Genomic DNA, 21725 nt, shown 5'->3' with positions numbered 1-21725 from the left:
GTAAAAAAAAAAAAAAAAAAAAAAGATATGATGCCTGTCCTGAAAACCTGTCATTCTCTAATTCTGACACAGAAAATCATTCAGACACACAGCATATGTAGAAATTACCCAAAATAGTTATATGAATGAAGGAGCTAAAGGCTCTACTTCAGTCTTCTGTTTGTATAGCTGTTGCTTTTAGGGTGTTTTGGTTTACTTCAGCTTTGGTTGTGTGTGCGGAAATATAAGTTGTCTCTACGTGTATGTTCATGTGCACTCTGATCTGTTTGTAACCCTTGTCTACTTCTCTTGACCCTTTTAGAACTTTGTTCAACAGCTTAACTTCTTATGCATTTGAAGCATTCATTACTGTGTTTTGTACAGCATCCTTTTGCCTAGATGCAGTTGTATGGAACTGTCTCCTTAATTCCAATCCGAAACTTGTTCCCAAAGCCAGGAATTGTGGAGTCCTTCTTGATGTCAGTCTTCTTTCTGCATCACCTTTTCCTAGACATCTTTTAACTCTTACAGAAAATTGCCAGAGCCCAGCTCTACAACAGACCTGATTTAAAAACAAAGCCCTTATGTTCATATCTAAATCATCTTTGCTTCACAATTACAATTTATCTCTTCATGACTTTTCTAAATTCCTTTTCAGAGGATTCAGGCATTAGGAGCAGATTATTCTTTGCCTCTTTTAGTAGCTTCCTGCCCATCTGTGAGTCCAGTCAAAACTGCCCTCTTTTTTTCCTAGTTATATGTAGGTTTGTTCCATCTAATGTCTGACATTTCATCTTATTTGGACCTTACCCAAGTCCTGCAAACACTGGTATGCATTCTTACTGTCAGTCACATGTGCTAGAGTTTGTGGGATTGGAGCTTTGTTTGATCAGGTTTTATGCTCCTTTTCTTTCTGATGCTTTCTGTGATTCAGGGGTTTGGGACAGAGTAAACCTCCTGTAACTCACACACTATTGCATTTTCCCCTTCATACCTCATTGATGCATCCTTCTGTTTCTCTGTCAATTGGCAAAATGGTTTTCTTGCACTTTTAGGTACTGAGGACTTTACTGCTGATCAACCATTCTATGTTAGTATTTTATATTCTATTTTATAAATTATTTATAAAATAGTTCAGAAAAATCCAATGAAGAAGTTCAGATTTTTACAAAATCATTCAGCCAATTCTTTTACCTTAGGAAGAAGGTTTTAAGCCATCAAAACCAGAGACCAGAACATCTAAACAGCCATAACCCATGAATTGGAAGGCATGTCTGCAGTTCTAATGGCTCTGTGATAATCATGTTCTGGTTAATACAATGTGTTTTGGACCTTGCTATTTAATGGAGAAAATAAGAATCACTTCACGTTTTGGCTTTTTTCTCCATATTTTTTGCTGATGCTGCACATAAAGCATGAACCACTCCTTGATTTTGATTTTTTTTTTATATTGCTGGACATTTTCTCTTTTAAATTATATTTGCAACAATATTAAGTCAGTGGAAAAACCTTGTTTCCATGGCAGCATTCTGATCCTGGCAAGGTCTTGGGTTTACCCATGCTGCATGTGTATAATGGGGAAACAATAGTTGAATTCACTGACACACACTGTATGTTAAATTACAGTTAGTAAGATCTTTAAAGAAATCAGTTAATCACATATTTAAATTGTTTGATGCATACATACAAGGTAACATTTTTCTTAGTAAAGGAAATATACTTTAAATTAGATCTAACTGACTTTGCTAGCCCCATGTACTTAGTATGGTATACATTTCTCATTTTTACAGTGCACAATCTAATGTATTATGAAAAATTAGTGTTAGAAAGCTTTATTGTCTGGAATGCCACAGTGATTCCCCTCTAGCCTGTGTTTTCTGGTGTTGATCAAGCATAAAACTGGCAGTGATCCTTGCGGTGTCACCCTCTGTCCATCACAGTGGTCATCTAAGTGGTCAGTTGCTGAGACATGCAAAGGCTCAGATCCAGAGGGAAAGTCTTTGCGGTGTACAGTGTGTGAAGAGGCGCAGCTTGATATTTTTATGGAGTTGGCCTCTATCATCTAGCCTTTAATCCACCTCTGAGTGTGCACAGTTTCCATAGTGTTAGCCTGCCCATTAACATGCTTTTTAATTTCTGTAAAATAATTACTGTCCTCTCTCCAGGAAAGATTTGGATTTTTAGTAGTTCTAAGAAAAGCTAATTGGCTGTCTTGGAAAGAGCTTGCCCCTAAAGATTCACAAATAATGTGCAAGTGAAGCATGCCTATATCCTAAGCCAATGGGAGTCTTTAAGAATTGAACTTAGCATATGCTGTGTTTAATATTAAGAGAGCACAAGTAAACCACTGTCTTCACAGTGGAAACCTCTATTTTAGGTAACTAAGTATATGACAGGCAATGTGAATAGAAAAACCACATAGCTTGCATATCTCTTTGCCCAGTTTCCTTCTACCTACATTAAATGGAGTAGTGCTGTGAGTTGTTGTTTTAGGTGTCTACTGTTAATCATCAGAAAAAAAACAAGGTAATATCTCTGGAAAACATTGTGGTGTTGTAGGTGGAGAGTTCAGAAAAAGAAGTGAGAGGGGTAATACACATGCTATAAGAGAATATATTATGAGATACTGTGGTATAAAATTTTGTCAGCATCAATTTGCAATAGGTGCATAATTCATAAATACTGAAGTCGTGTTTCACTTGCATAAGTCATGAATCCACCCTGTTAAACCCGATGACACCACAGCATCCCATTGTATACTTGAAGATTTAGGGCCAGATCTTCCATGAATATAAATACAGTATATTGTCATTCACTTCAGTGGAGCTTTGCCAATTTGTACAAGACTCTGATATGTGTCAGGCTAGGAGTATTATAGGTCTTTATAAAAGCAGAGAACACCCTGTTGCTCTGAGTCGCAGACACTATTTCCTTTGGTAGCTTCTTGATGCTTATTGTTTTTCAATCCCCTGACAACCATGCCTTTAAGTCTGCTGTAACCTACTTTCCTGTCTGTGGATAGCTCTGGTTGATGCAGAAGGATACAAATGAATAAGTGAATTCAGGTGACTTAAATAAATTCAAATGAATGAATCAAGTACATTCCTTTCTCAGCTCAGCATATGCTGAGGAGGCTGAAAGATCTGTAGGTAAAATGTTCTCCACTCTCTACAGCAAAAGACAGGTACACCTTTCATGTGTATGGACACGTAGCAGTTAGACTTGTTTAAATCTGAAACAGACAGATGATCTAGTCCATTAAACTGTTTCAAAGCCACCTGGCATGGTTTGAAAGTGTATAGTGGTCCAAGCACCTTCTTCCTCCCTTCTCTGTTCCAACTGCTGCAACCAGATGCCCTCCCCTGTCCCCACATTTCACTGACACATTCTGTCAGCAAGGTCCCTTGTGCTGTTTTCAATAAAAACTCTCTAACAACTAGCACTGTCCTCATTCCCTACTCAACTGCAGCCCCTCATCATGCCCCCCCAACCTAAAAACATGGGGCCAAGCACTCTTTCCTCCCTGCATGTACGAACATGGCAGAGTTTGGTTAATTTTACTCAATTTTATAGAACTCCGTGTTTAGGAGAGAAGGGAAAGCAGAAAATAGAAAACACCCCCAGCCACAGGTCAGCCATCTAATGTGTGGGTGCAAGTGCTCCCTTCTGCCCCGACTGCAAGGCATGCTGTGCTGGGTGGTCATTCCCACTCCCCAGAACTTTAATGCCCAAACGGTAACCATCCTACTTGAAATTCAGGGTATTGTACATTGGACGTGTCTGGCTGGCGACAATTGGGTCTGGTTCCAGATCAGTGACATATGGGACTGGTTCAGCCGTTACATGTATCCACAACCAATGCTAACCCTAATTTCACATAGGCTTGGGCCATAAGAGGGGCAAGGCTACGTTGGCTTGCCTCTCATGTAACTGGGTATATGGGTCATAGACTGAAAATGAGTGCATATTACGACTGACAAAAAACTAGAACTCCTCGTTCCAAAATGATACCTTTTATGAGACCAACTGGGAAATCGCAAGAAAAGTGTTCTTTATTATATTATGACAGAAATATCTTGGCACGTTATTTGGCCTGCATCAAAACCTGAACATTCAACAGAAGAGCCATTGTGCTGCAGTGACATTTATTTGAGGGGTGGGTAACCATAGCAAGGGCTGTTTGCCTAGTATTACTTTGTGCATGAAGAAAGTTGCAGTTATTTTCGCTACAACTCTCTTCCGTTTTCTGTTGCAGTATGCCATCAGCAATCATTGATTTAGCAGTGTAGACTAGCTGAAGGCTGCAGAGCCCTTGCTTTTTCCACAATCTCCTAAGCATAGAAACTGCTGAGAATAACAATCCCAGGTAATAAACTGCTGTCAGATACTTGGTACCACTGAACAATGAATGGAATATTGCACCACTTCCTGCCATCCTGAGAGCCATTCAGAGAATCATCCCATTTTAATGGCTGGGGACTGCTTAGTCTAACAGCATCCTCAGGAGGCTAACAATGCACATGATGGCCTACTAAAGACACTGTAGCAAGATTTTCTTCCTATTTTTGTATGTTTCCAGGATATGCTGCTGCTGTTGACTTTTTTTTTTTTTAACCTCTTCTGTTTTTAAGTTAGTAAATCCTATTATAGCTAAAAGGGAAGATGGCATTCAGATTTTTCCTGCAACGAATTATGTAGGCTGAAGAACAAAGCCAGGTTTGAAGGGAAAAGTGAGAGAAATTTAATAACTTTGTTCAGTAACAACTTGTATGTAATAGCGTGTTGATTTTAAACTTCCTTACCACATCAGTTTTCCTCTATTTTATGTTTCTTAGGCTGGATTTGGCTATGGTTTGCCAATCTCTCGTCTTTATGCTAGGTACTTTCAAGGTGACCTCAAACTCTACTCAATGGAAGGCGTGGGTACTGATGCTGTAATTTATTTGAAGGTAATATCTTGATTCCATTATGACATAGTAAAGCTCTGAGTGATATCTTTATATGATAGCACTAAAGTTCTCTGCTGAAAAAAAGGAATTCATTTAACTGTCCTTTTTCAAGAAATTTTGTTTCCAGACGTACAAGGTTTTGTTTCTCACTTGTATTAGTATACTTTATTTTAAATTACCAGAGCACACCAAGGGATGACAAGATCGAACGGTCACAAACTCCTCCATGACCGTTTCAGGCTGGACATAAGGAAGACCTTCTTTACTGTGCATGCCCCCAAGTTCTGGAATAGTCTACTGCTGGAAGTTGTTCAAGCACCTACTTTGAACACCTTCAAGAGACATTTGGATGTTTATCTTGCTGGGATCCTACGACCCCAGCTGACTTCTTGCCCTTTGGGCAGGGGCTGGACTTGATGATCTTCCAAGGTCTCTTCCAGCCCTAATGTCTATGAAATCTTACATGAGAATCCTAAGACTTTAAATGCAGCCATTTTTAACCATAGGCATTGATATTGCATTAGTTTGTTTTCATTATTTTTAAAACCCTGTTCAATATTTTTATTTTATATTGAAGTGATTAGGGTTTTACCATGTGTGTTCTTGCTTTTGTGTCCTTCTGGTTTCTGATGCTCATTACTGCAAATGAGTTCAGAGAGCTGGATTTGACTGGATGTAGTTATTCTGCATACTTCAGATTGAAGTGCACCAGATTCTTTTTTCCTATCTTTCTTCACCTCCATTTCCAATTGTTTTATTTCATTCACAGCTGGGGCTCTCCCTTTGAGGACATTTTGTGCTCCTAGTCAATGAAGGCTAGACAGTTGTTGTCTGGAAAATATTGAATAAAATATATGGGTTTTATTTTGGAAAGCTCTTGGCTGCTTTTTCTGTATTGCTGTATTAAAATGAATGACTTCAAATCTCAAATTTTGTTCAGATCTCAAATTTTGTACTTCCCTTAGCTGCCTGTTGATTTTTGTTTATCTAGATGTCTAAAGTTGTTCTCAATCAGTGTTGTGGAAACTTATCCTATAAACTAGAGATGTAAAACTTGCCTGGGCTCCCAAGCTAGATACGGGCCCGGCAGCAACACAGTAGTTAATGCAGCTTTTTGTTTGCCATCCCATCTCCTTTCTCTCGATTGACGGGCTTCTACAATGGGGAGCTCTGTGCCTAAATTCATGGTCTCTCTAGTGGCATGACAGGCCAGGTGAAACTGCTCGGTTACTTGGATCTTTGACACGCCTGCTGTAAACCAGAAATTGCAACATAATCATTAACAAAGGACATATTTTCCTCAGTCCACCCATTTCTCCATAGCCTTAACAGAAGAGAGGGAAAAAAAAAAGCTGGACTTTGACTCATTTCCAGAAAACCAAAATATCTTGTAGAAAAAGGAAGGAGAGGTGAGTTCCAAAAATGAGGACTCTTCACAGGGAATACTACCATAGTGCTGCCTTGTTCATTTTGAGGAAGTCCAGCTCAAATGTCTCTGAACCCAAGTGCAGTAGTATGTTACAGGGGGAGACGCACATCTCACACAACCAGATCCTACACTGTTTGGGATGGGTCTGTTTTATGGACCTCAGCTGACCTGGAATTCCACCAAAAGCTAATTGGAAGCCAGTGTGGGTCACAGAGAACTGGTCTAAGACATTATCACTGAATAGCTCCATTTGCACTATCTTCTGGCTTGCCCCAAGGCTCTACAGTAAAAGCTGGGAAACGCATTGGAGTGTTGTGATAAGATCTGATTCAAAGAGGAGATGCATATGCCAGTAAACTAACTTGCTGACCTAACCAGAAGCAGGGTTGTGTCAGCATTTGTTTCAACCTTGTTTCAAGATGCAAGTTATTCAGTAAACAGAAAATGTAGGCAAAATGCTAAACCATAGTAGTCTTCAGTTCCAGCATGGGGTACAGGGCTTATTGGGTTACAAGTCCAAGCAAAAGAAATTGAATCTCCATCCAGCCAAGGGAGAGGTCAAAAGGAGGACTGGTGAAATGAAGAGCAAATGGTGGGATGACAAGGCTAAGCTTATTCAACATTTTGATGTGCATGGTTTCTTCAGTACCACCAAAGCCATCTGTGATCCAAGCATTCAGGGACCAACTCCCTTGAGACCTAAGGATGAAGGAGACCTGATCAAGGAAAGGGGAGCCATCAGTGCCTGTTGGCAGGAACATTTTGAAGTCCTTCTCAATCAAGACTTTGTTGTTGCTGAAAGCGTTCTCAACTCCATCCCACAACACCCAGTCAGAGATGATCTTGGAATCCCTCCAACCCTTGACAAGGTGAGGAAAGCCATCAAGCATATGAAGAACAAGAAAGCATCTGGAGCAGATGGAATCTCCACTGAAATCTTCAAACAGGGAGGAGAGGAGCTCACATCACAGCTTCATGCCCTCATCTTAAAGATCTAGAATGATGAGGAAATCCCAGATGCCCTCAGGGACACCATGATTGTGACAGTCTTCAAGAAAGGAGACAAATTTGACTATGGAAACTACAGGGGATCGCCTTGCTGTCTAGCACAGGGAAGATAATTGTGAAAACCCTCCTGAACTATCTCCTTCCATTTGCTCCCAGAATCTCAGTGTGGGTTTAGGGCATCAAGAGGCACAGGTGACATGGTTTTCACAGCTCACCAGCTGCAGGAGAAACGCCGGGAACAATGTAAGCTTCTCTACATGGCCATCTTTGACCTCACAAAAGCTTTCAATTCTGTCAGCCAAGATGTAGAGGATCTTTCTGAAGTACAAATGCCTGCCAAAATTTGTCACCATTCTCTACCTGCTCCGTGACACGGTATGTGAGTAGTGGTTCTCAGTGATGGATCTGTCACAGATCCCTTTGATATTAAAATAGAAGTTAAGCAAGGCTGCATCATCACTCCAACACTCATCTCAATGTTCCTTGCTGCAATGCTACATCTGACCAGCAACAAACTTCCAGTCAGAATGGAGCTAAACTACCAGATGGATGGTAAGCTGTTTAACCTCAGCCAACAGAGCCAGAATCAGGACCACCCCAACCTCAATCATTGAGCTCCAGTACACTGATGCTGTAGCACGTGCTCACTCAGAAGCAGACCTTCAGGCAATCACCAATATCTTTACTGAGGCATACAAGAAAACGGGACTGACATTTAACATTCAGAAGACTTAAGGTCCTCCACCAACAAGCTCTTAATGTAAACAGCCCGCAGCTCCGGTAATCTGGATTCATGTTGGGACTCTGGAAAATGTTGAATATTTCCCCTACCTTGGAAGCCGTCTCTTGCAGAAGGCTGGCATCCACAAAGAAATCCTCAAAGGTGTAAGTGCAGCCTTTGGACCCCTGAAGAAACAGGTGTTTGAAGATTGCGACATCATGTCTGAAACCAAGTTCATGGTTTATCAAGCAGTTGGGTTTTCCATCTTGCTGTATGGAGCTGAGACATTGGACTGTTCACAGGAATATCTAAAGTTGTTGGAGAAGTACCATCAATGCTGCATGCAGAAGATCCTTTGAATCCAGTGGGAAGACAGGATGCACCACTATCAGTGTCCTTCTGCAAGCAAACACCATGAGTATTGAAGTAATAATCATCCAACATCAACTTTGTTGGGCTGGCCATGTCATCCAAATGTCTCACTCCAGACTCCCAAAGCAACTTTTATTCTCCCAGCTCAGCCAAGGCATATGCTCAAGAGGAGGACAGAGAAAGTGCTTCAGGGACATCTAAAGGTCAACTTAAAAAATGCAACATCAATGTCAGCTCATTGCCCAGGGTTGCCCCAAGTGGAAGAAGAGTCTGCTGCAGGGATCTCAGTGTTTTGAAACCTCACAGCAACAGCAACAATAATAGGAGGTGGAAAAGTGGGAATGACAGAAATGGAATCGCAGACCAAATCAAGAATCCAGTGCCACCCCACATGGAAATGCATGTCTGAGCTGCAGTAGAGTCTGTTGATCCTGGATAGGCCATCTTTGGACACGCAGATAAGACAATCATGAAAGACAGTCATCTTAGACTGTGAGGGATTGCCAAAGAAGAAGACAGGGCTTACCTTTTACAGCCATCTGGATCCTTCCCATGATGCATGGCTTCCCACAGGAGCCTTTCTACACCTAAATCCTTAATGCCCCAGCTGTTTCTTGGGGAGGTAACACAATGTTCTCTCCTCTGCTCCAGGGCCTCCTGCTGCAGTTAACTTGCTCCTTGAAGTTCTGCAGTTCAGTTAAACTTTTACTGGTCGTCATAAAAACAAGATGCTTATTGGGCTCTTGCCTGAATGCTCTTCTCTCCACATGGCTCTAGCCCTACTTACAAGTAATCGGGTGCCTCACTCAGCTAAAGTTATCTCCTAGTAAAGGGTTCAATGGCAAAAGATGATATTAATTTTGCCAGGCACAAATGGAAGAACTGCTACCTAGGTATCAAAACCAGCCCAGGATCTAAAACCTGGATTTGTTTTACAAATAATATTTGTACTTCCTAAATGACAGGCACCAACATAAGTCATGTAAAATCTTCCAGCTGCTTTCCCCTCTCTCCCCTCAGTGTTGTGTGGATCCAGTCAAGACTTTTCATTGTAGACCAAAATTCAGGTTCTTAGAGCTTGGGGGCTGTGTGCATTTCAGAGGGGGAGATGAGGGATGGGGGCAGGGAAAGAAAAGCTTCCCTGAAACATTTTAATTAAACTGCTTCATCTCTTGTTCTCTTTTATGTAGTTTTTGGAACTGAGGCAGTGTTTCTAAGTGAATTATATTTTCTTTGGATTTTTAATGCATTATAATCTGTTTTGAACAAGGTTCCTCTGCATGCCATCAGTATAATCAAAACAGCTTTTAAAGTAATATATGAGAACATGTAAATTATATAATTGATACTTTAGTTGAATACAGGAATGAATATTCTTAAAATTGTTATTTATCATCACCACTTGTTTGTCATTATTTAACAATGGTCTCCTGCCATTGCTTTTCTTTTTCAGGCTCTTTCAAGTGAATCATTTGAAAGACTTCCAGTTTTTAATAAGTCAGCATGGCGACACTATAAGACCACACCTGAAGCTGATGACTGGAGCAATCCTAGCAGTGAACCTAGGGATGCGTCTAAATACAAAGCTAATCGATAAATACCCACCTTTCATCTCTCCCAAAGACGATCTCTGCATTCAGTATAGAGTCTCTACTTCGTTCACAAACACTCCAAACCACAATAGTTAACTACTTCCATACACTGACCAATCAGGGCACTGAAAACAGCAAGAACAAAGTTGATGTATGGGACTTGTGAAAGAAAGGCACTAAGCATGTCTGCTGTTTGAGTTGTTGTAACTACTTCATCAAAATATGCTTGGATTGGTTGGCCATATGTTGACAGAAGGGATTGCACTGTCATTGCACTTAGGTATACAATGGTATAGTAAAAGGTATTATTTTTTAAAGGCTGTTTTTTATACACAGATAAGAATTGGCAAGATGCATAAAATCCCTTTTAATAGTCAGTGGCATCTTACACAGCAATACAGTGCAATGGAAAGGTTCTAGTATAATTGAACATGTGCATAGAAAATAAACTTTTTGCTGCATTTTTATATTAAGCAGTATCACTTGTTACAAAAAGTACCTTTGGACTATTCAGATCTTACAGCAAATTTAAGTGTAGTTCTAAAAGGGCTGTGCAGCTTTAAACTGACGCTTTGCCCAAGTTCTCAAATCCATTTTTCTCATATATACAAAAAGTATGTTCTTAAATGGCACTGCAACCTTCAGTTTTTAGTATGCACCTTATTGCTTTTATTGACTTGCACAAGAATGCCTGATAGTAAACCATATTAATTATGCATTTGTAAATCTTCCCCCCTTCATTTTAAGGAAGGGTCATACGGAGTTAGTGTTTCTCTTCATACCTACAAGCGATTCCCCTTAATGGAAGGGAGAGACTAAATTTCAGATGTGATATTCTTGGCCAGTCAAATATTTTTGTTTTGTTTGTAGGAAAAGAGAAAAAGACCAAAAGCCAGTCATATAAATGAATTTGCCTTAAGAACATTGGTTACTTGGAATCTGATTAGTCATAAAACTGTAAATAATTTGCAGAGCTATTTGTATGTTAAATGTAAGATCGTAGTCTGGTAATTTGAATGCATAGCATATATACAGTTGTACACCAGCTTTGGGAAAGCATTACTGGGCTAAATGTTTTGAAACCGGAAGCATAGTAGAAAAAAAGATTGGTGATGCCTGATTTAAAATGCTGATGACGTCTTCCAAGGAGGAAAATTCTAAATAAACAGCATCAAGTAAAATTGGTTGAGAGAGACAGACTGATGAACAGCAAGAAGCTGTCCTTTTCCAAGTCTCTGCCAAATACTACCAAAAGAATGAAGCTAGAATGAATTGTAATGTATCTAACAGGGCCCTAAATTATGCCCTCGGTTTCTCTTGGTGTTTTGATATTTTTGAAAAATATTGCAGATTTTAACAACAACAAAAATCTTGTTTGCTAAAACTGTGGGGGAAATGTCTGTTTTGTTCTCCTGAATATTTATTTTTGTAAGAACTGGTATGAGATAAAATGGAAAACTGTGAGAAATTTCTAATTTTTTTTTTTAAATGGAGTCTGACCATACTGATAGGACTTTGCACTTAGATGCATGCTTCATTCAAGGATTTCAAAGTGCTTGATAAGCAATAAGTTTAAAGAACCCCATTTTCTGTCCTAGTTCTGGAAATATTTGAACATGATTATTGAAGTCAGTAGGAGTACTTCTTTCTTCATGGAGGTACCACCTATGGAATCCTATGCAGGGTGTCTATGTGACTTTTTGAACAATGGTCTACCATGGTTGCAGACACTGTTGTGGGGGGAGAGAGAGAATGCTTTTTGTGATACAGTTGAGTGATCCATTTGCCTTTGCAGAAAAACCAGAACCATAATTGAAAGTGTGTTAAATGGCTAAATCCTTCATTTAAAGGGATAGAGTTGACCTGAAATGTAGTCACTATTTTCAGATGGTATATCTGTCCCCCAGCTTCTTTCAGTCTCCTTTTCTTAAGTTTTTTCCAAGTTGCTTTATGAACAGAGCCTGCAAACCAGAAAGGAAAAGTTGACCGGATCTTGAAGAAGGTGAATCTTGCATTTTACCTTTTATGGATAATCCACCTTTCTTGAAAAATACATATTCTTGAATAAATGATACAGCTTGAGAGCAGGACAAGTGTATGGACTACATGAATATGGTCTGGCTTTTCCGACTTTTAATATGAAAGTGTCATGTTCTTGCACAGTAACTAGTATTGACTGGTGGCTTGTTCTGCTTGTTGTTTATAAAAGAGGAGAATATAAATGTCAGTATATACAGATATTGAATAGAGATTCACTTTTGTTCAGTAAATTTAATTAAGAACATGTAAATGGAGAAGCTATTGAATAAGAAGTAAAATATGAAGGAAGGAGTATTGCTATAGTGACTGGACTATCACACTACTTAAACTGAGAAAATGTATCTGGAGTTTAATAGCTAATTAGACCATTCCATTTAGTCCTGTTCCCAGTACTTAGAAACTTAAGTCCCTAGAAATGTTGTCATTTGGAAATTAATTCATAAACCCTGAAGTTAGTCTGAAAGTTCAAGGAAGGGAGACTGCACAGCGTGCTCTTTTTATTCCTCAGTCCTTCCCAGGTCACTTTGTTTGCATTCAGGCAGACCCCAGACTTAGTGAGTGGTTGATTTCATGCTTCCTTCTGTACTTGAGAATTCAGTTTTGTCACAAGTTTAGCCATCCTAATCCATGCCTCCTTCCTTTGCAGGATGCTGGCCTGAAGAAAAGGAATAAGGATGGGGGTGGAGGAGGAGGGGAGGATGGACGGAAACCAAAGTTTCCCAGTGTAATTCCATGAATAATGAGGACGGAAAACTGTTGCATTTTTGTTTTACCCAGAGTAACTACTAAACTACACATGCAGGCTTCTACTCGCATATTCTACGTGGGGGAAAGTGACAGGATGTACACATGCTGAAATGTGCATATTCTAGTCCTTAGTTTAATGTGACTACTTGTTACTAATGTATTTAATTTATCATACTTATTTAAATTTCCTTTAAAAAGGTGGGGGGTGGGCAAGCCATACTATCCTATACAAACTGGGTTTTTTTGGTAGATTTGGAAGGTAGAGGAATGTGTTGCAGTTAATACGTGCTAGGAAATCTTCAATGAATCCCTGGATGCTCAGGTTAAGTGTTCTCTTTTAACTCAGTAGAAGACGATGTTTGTCTCTGTTAGGCTCAATGCTCCGTCCTAATGTGTAAGGGAGTCTTTACGTTGCTGTAGTTTATGCTGTTTCTTGGGTAATATTTTAAACAAGATTCTTAGAATCTTTTAAAAAAGCATGGATGTTATTGTTGGTCTTTAATATTTGTTTTAAATTTTCATTTAACTTTCAGTGTACATAACTTCAGCTCTAATTGGATATATTTCTTTTTGTCTTCACATGTTTCACAGAGGTTTTGTTCACTGCAAAACAGCTGTCACCTTCCACTAATAAAGGTGTGAGCATTTATCTGGGTGGGATGAGATCCCAGTATATTCTCCTACCTACCTACCTCAAAATATACTAAGAATGCAGGGCAAAATCCTGTCTCCTCTGAAGCTGATGGCAAAACTCCTGTTGATTTCAACCTTTAATGTTTTTAATGAAGCACTTTCAGATCCTTGCGTCTAAGGTGCTATGAAGTGCAAAGTGGGCTTGGTTGACCAAAATACATTTTTTGTATTAAAAACCCCCTTAAGTATCAATGTTGAGTGTATTAATCTATTGCTATCTATGCCAAGTTGGCAGTTGTTAGTATTTAGTTATTATGCATGTTTTCTTGGTTGTAGCACAGAAGCTGTGGTTTTTTCTAACAGCTCTTCATCTGCTTTTTCTGGATGTGCACTTGCGAATTGATGCATTCCAATGCATTTTAGCAATCTTTGAAGCTGGTTGAGGATAATTTATTATTGAGTATGAAGGGGAGTTGATCAAAAGATAATTAAACAACACAATTTTGAAGGAAGTAGCAACTTCAGGGCTCAATCCTGAAAACACTTACACAAGTCACTTCATTGAAATAATCTTATTACCATCAATGTATTTTCTGTATGGGGACTTCAGCAATCAATGGTCATTAAAATCTCCATGTTTTTCTGTTATAAAGTAACCAGGAAAAAAGGAACATAAATAACATTTTAGTTGCAATATTAAAGATGCCTTAAAGTGTTTCACAGATTGGCATAATCATGCTGCTTTCTTCTGAGTTTCAAAACATTTTTAGGTGATATTCTAAGAGAAAATACATATGTTTTATGAGCTACTTTGTCAGCTAATATTGTATGCCTTTTAATTTATTTAAGAATTTCTTTGAATTGAATTCTGATGGGTGCCAGATTGATGATCCTCGAGATCTTATTCCTCTGTGTGCAGATCATGTCCTAGCATGGGCAATGGCAATCCTCAACCCTATTCAGTTAGGACTGTCCCGGGATATGAGAACTCCTGGCCCATTCTGTACTTGCCTTTTCTACTGAAACTGCTAATGGAGTGCAACACCTTGTGCCAGTTGTGTTGGGTTCTGTCGTTTGGATTCCTTCCAATGGAAGCTGAGCCCCTGGCTGGTTCAGCATAAGTCACTAAGCTACATTCATATGATGGTTAAGTTTGGGTCACTGCTGAGATGAGCTACATCACATTCAGCATTTTAGAGGAACATATTGCCAATCCCTGACAAGTTGCATTGTTTATAATGTTGGCAAATTACTAGTTTAAATCAGTTTGACTATTTTACATCTGTGGAGAGGAGGGAAAATGAACTTTTCAGAAGATTCCATGGAGATGGGTTTTAATTTTGATTTCTTGTAATTTGTGTTGGAACTGTTTGTAGTCTGCTAACCTTGTGTATAACTTGGAATACTGTCCTTCCTGTTCCTTTTCATTGTTGTCAAATAAAAAGTTTTAAAAGACTCCATTGTCAGATTAAGGGAATTAACCCATTGGATACACTTACCTTATTCAAATTTAGTCCCTGATTCAACAACACTTAAAGCACATTTCTAAATGTCCTTGATTTAATGCAGTTAAATAGGTGGTTAAGCATGTTGCTCAGTTGCTGCATTAGCTAGATTTAACAAGGAAGCTATGAAGATACCATCAGTATCTTCTGGAGTGCAGAGTTAGTCTCTCAGGGTGTCTGTACACATGGTCCGGGGTGGAAGGGCAGGACGCCTGCAGTACACATGTATTCAGCATCTCGCGCTTTAAAACTTTGGCAGGTGTGCTTTAACTAAAGCTCGTTCAATGAGCTTTAGTTAAAGCACCCCCACCAGCAATTTGGAAAGTGGGGACACTGAATACATGTGACACACAGGCTGCTGGAGCATGCTATTTAGCATGCTCCATCAGACTTGATTAATTGTCTGCTCTGACATGTTCTAATTGAATGTAACCTCTGTGCAATGTAATTGTTCACCTCTGTACAAAGCTATCTGAAGACAAAGCCTTTTAATCATGCTCAGTGTGTATCGTGCTCACAATGTTTTGAGTTCACTAAAAATTTCAGAACTGTGGGTCCTCACTTGCTCTTTTCCCACTAACATCAGTTGGCCTACAGCTAAAAAAGGATGAATTCCCTGGGAGTCAGTCTACCAATTTCTGACTGAATGAAAGCAAAAGGCAACTTGAGGATTGCTTTGAGTCAGGGCTCCCTAGAAAACCAGCATTTTTACAAGTCCAATGAGTATGTTGATAGGCAGGCTGTCACTTTGAATTTGAGAAGCAATGCAGCTACTTTTGATAGTCAGTTGTGCTCAAGGCTGTTTTATTTATTTATTTAAAAAAGGAAGCTTTTAAAGCTTTAGAAGCAGACTTCAGGAGGTTCTAATTTAACGGGCTGTTTGCAAGTGTTACAGGGAAACCTTTGATTTATGGGTATCATATTGGTGCTATGGTCCTTTTGTGCCTCATGTAAGCAAAGGTTTTACAAACCCGACAGGTGCACAATCTTTAAGAAATGATGATAGTGTTCTGCATTTTGGATGCTGTTGGTGACTGACCTGTCATGGTGTTGGTGGTTTCTTTTAGTTGAACATGTACAATGCCAACAGTTATTCCAGACCCAGCAGTCAGCAACCTTTTAAGGCTGTGGGTTGGGTGGACCTAATTTGGGTCAGAGGCAGGCACGGAGAGCAGCTAGGACCCAGCTGCTGCCAGTGGCAGTCCAGAGAAAGCAACTGTTGCCAAAGTCCCATGTCTGCAGGCCAGATCCCACCCATGGGCCTAGTTTCACAGATTTCATACACATTAGGGCTGGAAGGGACCTCGGAAGACCATCGAGTCCAGCCCCTGCCCAAAGGGCAGGAAGTCAGCTGGGGTCATAGGATCCCAGCAAGATAAGCATCCAATTTGCTCTTGAAAGCATCCAGTTTGCTGATCTCTGTTCTAGACCATTTCCAGGATATAGAGAGCTTTCTTGCTAGTTTAAATCTGTGCTTTAGGCTAATGAGAAATATGTTGAGCTCTTGAAGTCTTTATCTTTGTGACATTTAAATTGTGAGAGCGCCACTGAAGCTATGGAGCTGTAAACTGCAAGTTCCTGCTAAACTGACCCTGTACCAAACAAAATAGTTTCAAATTTAGTTCATTCTTTTCCCTGGAAACTTTTCATGGCAACTTACAATGAAGTGTTGTTCAAGTCTGCCTGCTGGTTCTGTCGCATCTTGTTTTAGATCAGCGTACCAGAGAAGGAATGATTTACTTTGGAGTTTTGATGGTCAGATCTCAGAATGAGTTAATGCTATGGCTTGAATTGGCAAAACAGTTTTGGCTGTACGTATACATGCTGTTCTCTTGTCTGTTAATCCGTTTTAATTCAGATGTAAACATTTTTGTGAGATATTGTAATTCAGAATGACATTTGGCTGTAGAGGGATAAGTACTCTAATGTGATTAAGTACTCCTGTTAATTAATATTTAATATGACACAATCAACCTCAGGAAGGTTAATTCCTGTGTGCTCAGATTATTTCTTGTGCTTCTAGAGAGTCAGCACATTTTTTCCTTAAAGGTAATTTTTTTTTTTTTTTTCTGAATAGTATTGCTTAGTTTTTTGGTTGTGCATCTTTGTGATTTTTGTTCTTGTAAGGATAGTTTATGCATAGAAAATTAAAAGTGCATGGACTGCATCAGACATTTGAACTGAGTTCTGTAACAGCTAGCTCTTCTCGTGACATTTTCTAAGCTACATGTCTGGGTAAGTGATGTAAAGTGTTCTTCATTTCACAGAAGTTAAAGTAAAGGCACAGAGAAGCTGTCACTTACCTACCAATCCAAGAGCAGAGGAAAGGGTACAAACCTAGCTTCCCTGATTCCCAGTCCCTTCCCAAAATCACTAAGCCAACTACTAATACTAACATATTGCTATGTCTGAGGTCATACTGTTTCTTTCTTTTAGCTGAAGAAATATTTTAATTTCTTGTGAAGAGAAAGCTTGCGTGTACTGCCTTTTCTCACTGTTTATTATCCTTTGACATCTTGGGGTGTTCACCAGAGTTAAGTAGTAGTTAATTAAGTAGCATGAAATAGAAAAAACTGTCAGCATGTTCTGCTTACTCTTTGACAGTAAATGTCTTTAAATGGAAAGTAACAGTTGCAATGACAGTATAATTAAGATATATAGCTCCAGGACAAAGGTTCACATATGAGACCCTATTTTTCAGACAAGTATCAGCTTCTCATTATTCTAGTCATACATTTTTGTAGACCTTTTTAATGCTATTCCACCTCGTTATTCAGGAGTTGGATTTCTTTCTGTCAGTGGAACCAAAAACCTTAAATGCTAATCAGTTTTCAAGTATTTGATGCCAATGATTTGTTCTGTCTGAGAAATTTTCTTAGTACAAAAATTAAACTTGTAAACTGGTTGAGTCAGATGAGTCTGTAATCAGAGTCTGTCTCTTGTTTTGGGGGTTGTTCATTTTTGTTCACATGCAAATTTTTCAAAATTGATGTCAAAAGAAATGGATTCATACATTAAATGTGCTCCACATTCTGGTGAAGAACATCAGCTAGGCCAGGGATTCATTCCATGCAATTCATTTCAAAGGTGTTTTCTGTCTACCTGCCTTCTTTTAGGAGTCTCCTCCAAATCTGTTCCTTGTTTTCTTTCTTTTAGTCTACACATAACTTGTTGCTATTAGCATGAAAGTTAGTTAGCAAGACAAAAGACTTCATTTGCTAATTGCCAAGACTTTTTTTTATTTAATCTGAGTCCTGGTGAATTGTTTATGCTTGAAATTAAATGCTGTCAAACATTACATTGAATTAAATGGGCAAAGCTCTTCATGATTAAACAAGGACATTGTGTGCACAGCAGGTTTTTCACCTGGAAATTTCTCTTGTAGATTTCATTTCTACCATTTTGCAGGGTTCATATGTTTCAATATATTGTATTGCACTAAACTGTTTCTTTTAAAGGAGACATCACTACAATTTTTGTGTACCTTTGAAAACAATATAAGTTTTTCTCATGTGTGAGGTGTGTCCAGGTTTAAAATATGGAGACCATCTGAGGGCATGCAACTCTTAAGTTTGCTTTATAGTAGTAACTGGTCTGCTGTTTTGTAGAAGCACACTGAATGCGGGACTTTGGTCTGTGTATAAGTTAACTAAAACACGAGAATATAGTGCTGCTGCTTACCAAAGACTTACAAAAATTATCTAGCTTTGCAGTCAGAAGAACCTGTTTCTTTTCATTTTGGTTCCTTATGTTCATGCGCCATTTCTGAGTTCTTCTTATTGTAACTCTGGCCACTGGTGAAATAAAATGTTACTGTTTTTAGCATGGGACTATTTCCCTTTCTTTAACTTTAAATAATGTGGTATCAACAATTACCAATCCTTTTGCAAACTACCTACTGCTTGAAAACTACAGTGTATGCAGCACCATCATATTCCTGTCAGTACAATACATTTTTTCAGTTTTGTAACACACCAGTTTAACAGTTTTGAAATGCAATGCTGCACAAATGTATTGTGTAAATAGGTTTCAGTCGGATTCTGATCCCCTGCTATATTTTAAAAAGTCTGTTCTTTAAGGCCACACTGTTTACCTTCTCATGCCACAGTGGTCCAACTTGCTAACAGTTCTTGTGTTCCAGCATGAAGGTAGAGAGGGATAAAAATAACTTATCAGGTTATATCAAAGCATGATCAAGTCTTATGGAACAATGTGATAAGATACAATGGTTTTCTCCTTTCGGATAACTTGTTCAGTTATACAAAACAAATGCTGCATCAAAAGATTATCCTGTGACGTTGTCCTTCAGATCAGCTATCTCAAATGAACATTACAGAGGGAGTCGTTTTGTCTGGGGCAGTAATAGCAACAATAGTTCATATAAGTGATTCATTGCATTCTAATTAAAGGAGAGGTTTGTGCTGTCCTCATACATTTAAGGATGTCTTATTTATGAGATTTTATTAATGACCTGGTTTCTGATTTCTAACTAACCAGGAGGCAAAAGTGTCAACATAAATTTTCAGACTACTACTGATTTCCCTGGCTGGTGTCTTGGTATAATTAAAAACATAAGAGGCTTGATCCTGCAATCTTTTCTTATGTGTGTGGTCTCATTGAAACTATTTGCTGGTTTTCCCCATCTGCATTTAACTCTCTCTGTTTAGAATACAAGCATAGTTTTGTGATAAGTGGATGTTTGATCTGTGTTTCTTTGATAACACAAGTCCACTTACGTATTTTTAAGGTTTAGCTTATCACTAGATTTCCTTTTTTATTTTAATTTTTTGAATCAAAAGACTCAATCATATAATACCAGTACATTTGTATGCATCATTCACCAAGGCCACCTCCAAACACAAGCAGTACTTTCTTAACCATGGATTTGGTTTGTACCTTCTTTCCTGCAAATCCTGAAAGTTGTGTACACTAGACAACAAGTTTCTGGAACTTAATTGTGCCTATCCTATATATTTTTTTTGTCTCTATTTGTGACAGGGACACTGAGCAGCTGCTCTACTGACTCACCCACGACAGTCCACCTTTTAAAAGTTATGTTTGGGCAGAAACAACACTTCTCCCCTCTCTCTCCCTCCACCTCCCCTGCACCCCGCCCCCCACCTCCTTGTCAATATTTTCAGGACTATATCCACCTCTTATTATGCTAGAGCAGGCTAAGAAGTGGTCCATCTGTGTAGTTATCTGGTGGGCTTTTCAGCAGCTTATGGGCAAGGGTTGACATTCTCTTTTCCCTCATGTTTTAGGCCTTAATTAGAAAAAGGTTGGCAGTTAGCTGGGGTTTTTTTTAATCTGCACATGAGCTTTTTATGATGAATGTGAACACAGACAATTCAGTTACTTTAGCAGAGCTAAATGAACTTAAGGGCAATAGTGTTAAATGTGAAGACTAGCTCCCTTGTCCAGACTAGTGCCTTATCACGTGTTAATGAAATCCCTTGTGGTGTTGCTAAGGGAAGGAGTGACCCACCACTAACAAAGGAATTAATATTCTTTTAACTGAAAATTGACTTTAACCCAAGTTGGGACAGATCTATGATATAAGACTGCAGTTGCAATTATAGATAGGTTTTTATTCACCAGAATATTTATTTTATAAACCAAAGTTGTCGCTTTTCTTTGGAAGTGTCTTCTAGGGTACTTCTTGGATCCTAATCATAACTTTAGTTAACACGTGAAAATCTTTGCATGATACAGGTAGTAATGTTTTTGTATGAAAAGAATTATATATCTGTGCACAACCGTCGTTAAAATGCCCACGTAACTCAAAGAGAACCTGTGACATTGTCCTTCAGATCAGCTATCTCAGCTTTCCAGTTAAACATTTTAAAAATAGATTTCCGTCTACACGAATCTCTTTAAATGTGTTTACAGTTGTTTCTCTCTGGTTTGCTTTTGTACTTGGCTGAAATTAGAGAAGATAACTGATAAGCCATGGTGCAGTTTGGTTCCTTTGCATTACAGGGCTGTTTCACTGGGGTTTGTAACACCTCCCCATGTACATCAGTATAAGCGAGATGAGAAACAAGCTTCAAAGACAGCTGTCAGTTATGCCTGTACATCCTCCGCTGTGAGGTTACATGGGTGTAACTGATGTCAGAAATGTTGTGGCTGGAATTGGCAGGGCTGTCCCTAGGGGGAGTGAATTGGGGCGACTGCTTTGGGGGGCCCCGCGGACAGTGCCGTATAGACACCACTATGGCCACCGCACACCACTGGCTCTGTGCTCCCACCACTTGCTGTCCCCTCTTCTACCCCCCAGTCTACTCTGGCCGCTTGCTACCCCCACAACCCTGCACAGGCTGATATGCCCCAGGCTCCACATACCCCTAAGGACAGCTCTGGGAATTGGTGTGACATTTCATTCTAGTTGCAACACAGTTTAATCAGGATTGTGCTGGCTCTTATCCCTGGGGTAAGAAATAAACCGGTTACTACTGTACGCCGATGTGAACTGATACAAACCAGGAGCTCACTTGTTGAGTCAAGCTATATCTTTACTAAATGTTGAAAAGAGCAAAATCTACCCCCTCTACATCATAAAGCTTGTATAACAAGGGATGACTTTGGTGATGGCTTTGTGCTTTTAAACTATTTGTTTCTTTGCCATTTCAAATGTTTTTTAAAATGCTCAGTTTTACTCTAGAGTATAAAGTATTTCCAGTGCTACTACATTCTTTGTCCATATCTGCTGTTGCTTCAGCTTCCCCCCCAGGCACTTGGGCTAAGTAC

The 21725-nt window shown here is 39.2% G+C and overlaps 1 protein-coding gene across 1 annotated transcript in view; it reads left to right on the top strand.

Annotated features, from left to right (window-relative positions):
• PDK3 (pyruvate dehydrogenase kinase 3) overlaps positions 1-14926 on the top strand; it is a 75614-nt gene extending 60688 nt beyond the window's left edge. The window contains exons 10-11 of the mRNA XM_019529158.1: positions 4815-4928; positions 9912-14926. Coding sequence (XP_019384703.1) covers positions 4815-4928; positions 9912-10055 — 258 coding nt within the window. The 3' untranslated portion in view covers positions 10056-14926. The remainder of the gene's footprint in view (positions 1-4814; positions 4929-9911) is intronic.
• Positions 14927-21725: the final 6799 nt, after the last annotated feature.

Source organism: Crocodylus porosus, unplaced genomic scaffold (genome assembly GCF_001723895.1).
Source record: "Crocodylus porosus isolate Cpor-Errol unplaced genomic scaffold, CroPor_comp1, whole genome shotgun sequence".
In the NCBI taxonomy this organism is placed as follows: domain Eukaryota; kingdom Metazoa; phylum Chordata; order Crocodylia; family Crocodylidae; genus Crocodylus; species Crocodylus porosus.
The sequence above is the reverse complement of the archived record's forward strand: the minus strand, read 5'-3'. Positions and strand labels throughout refer to the sequence as shown.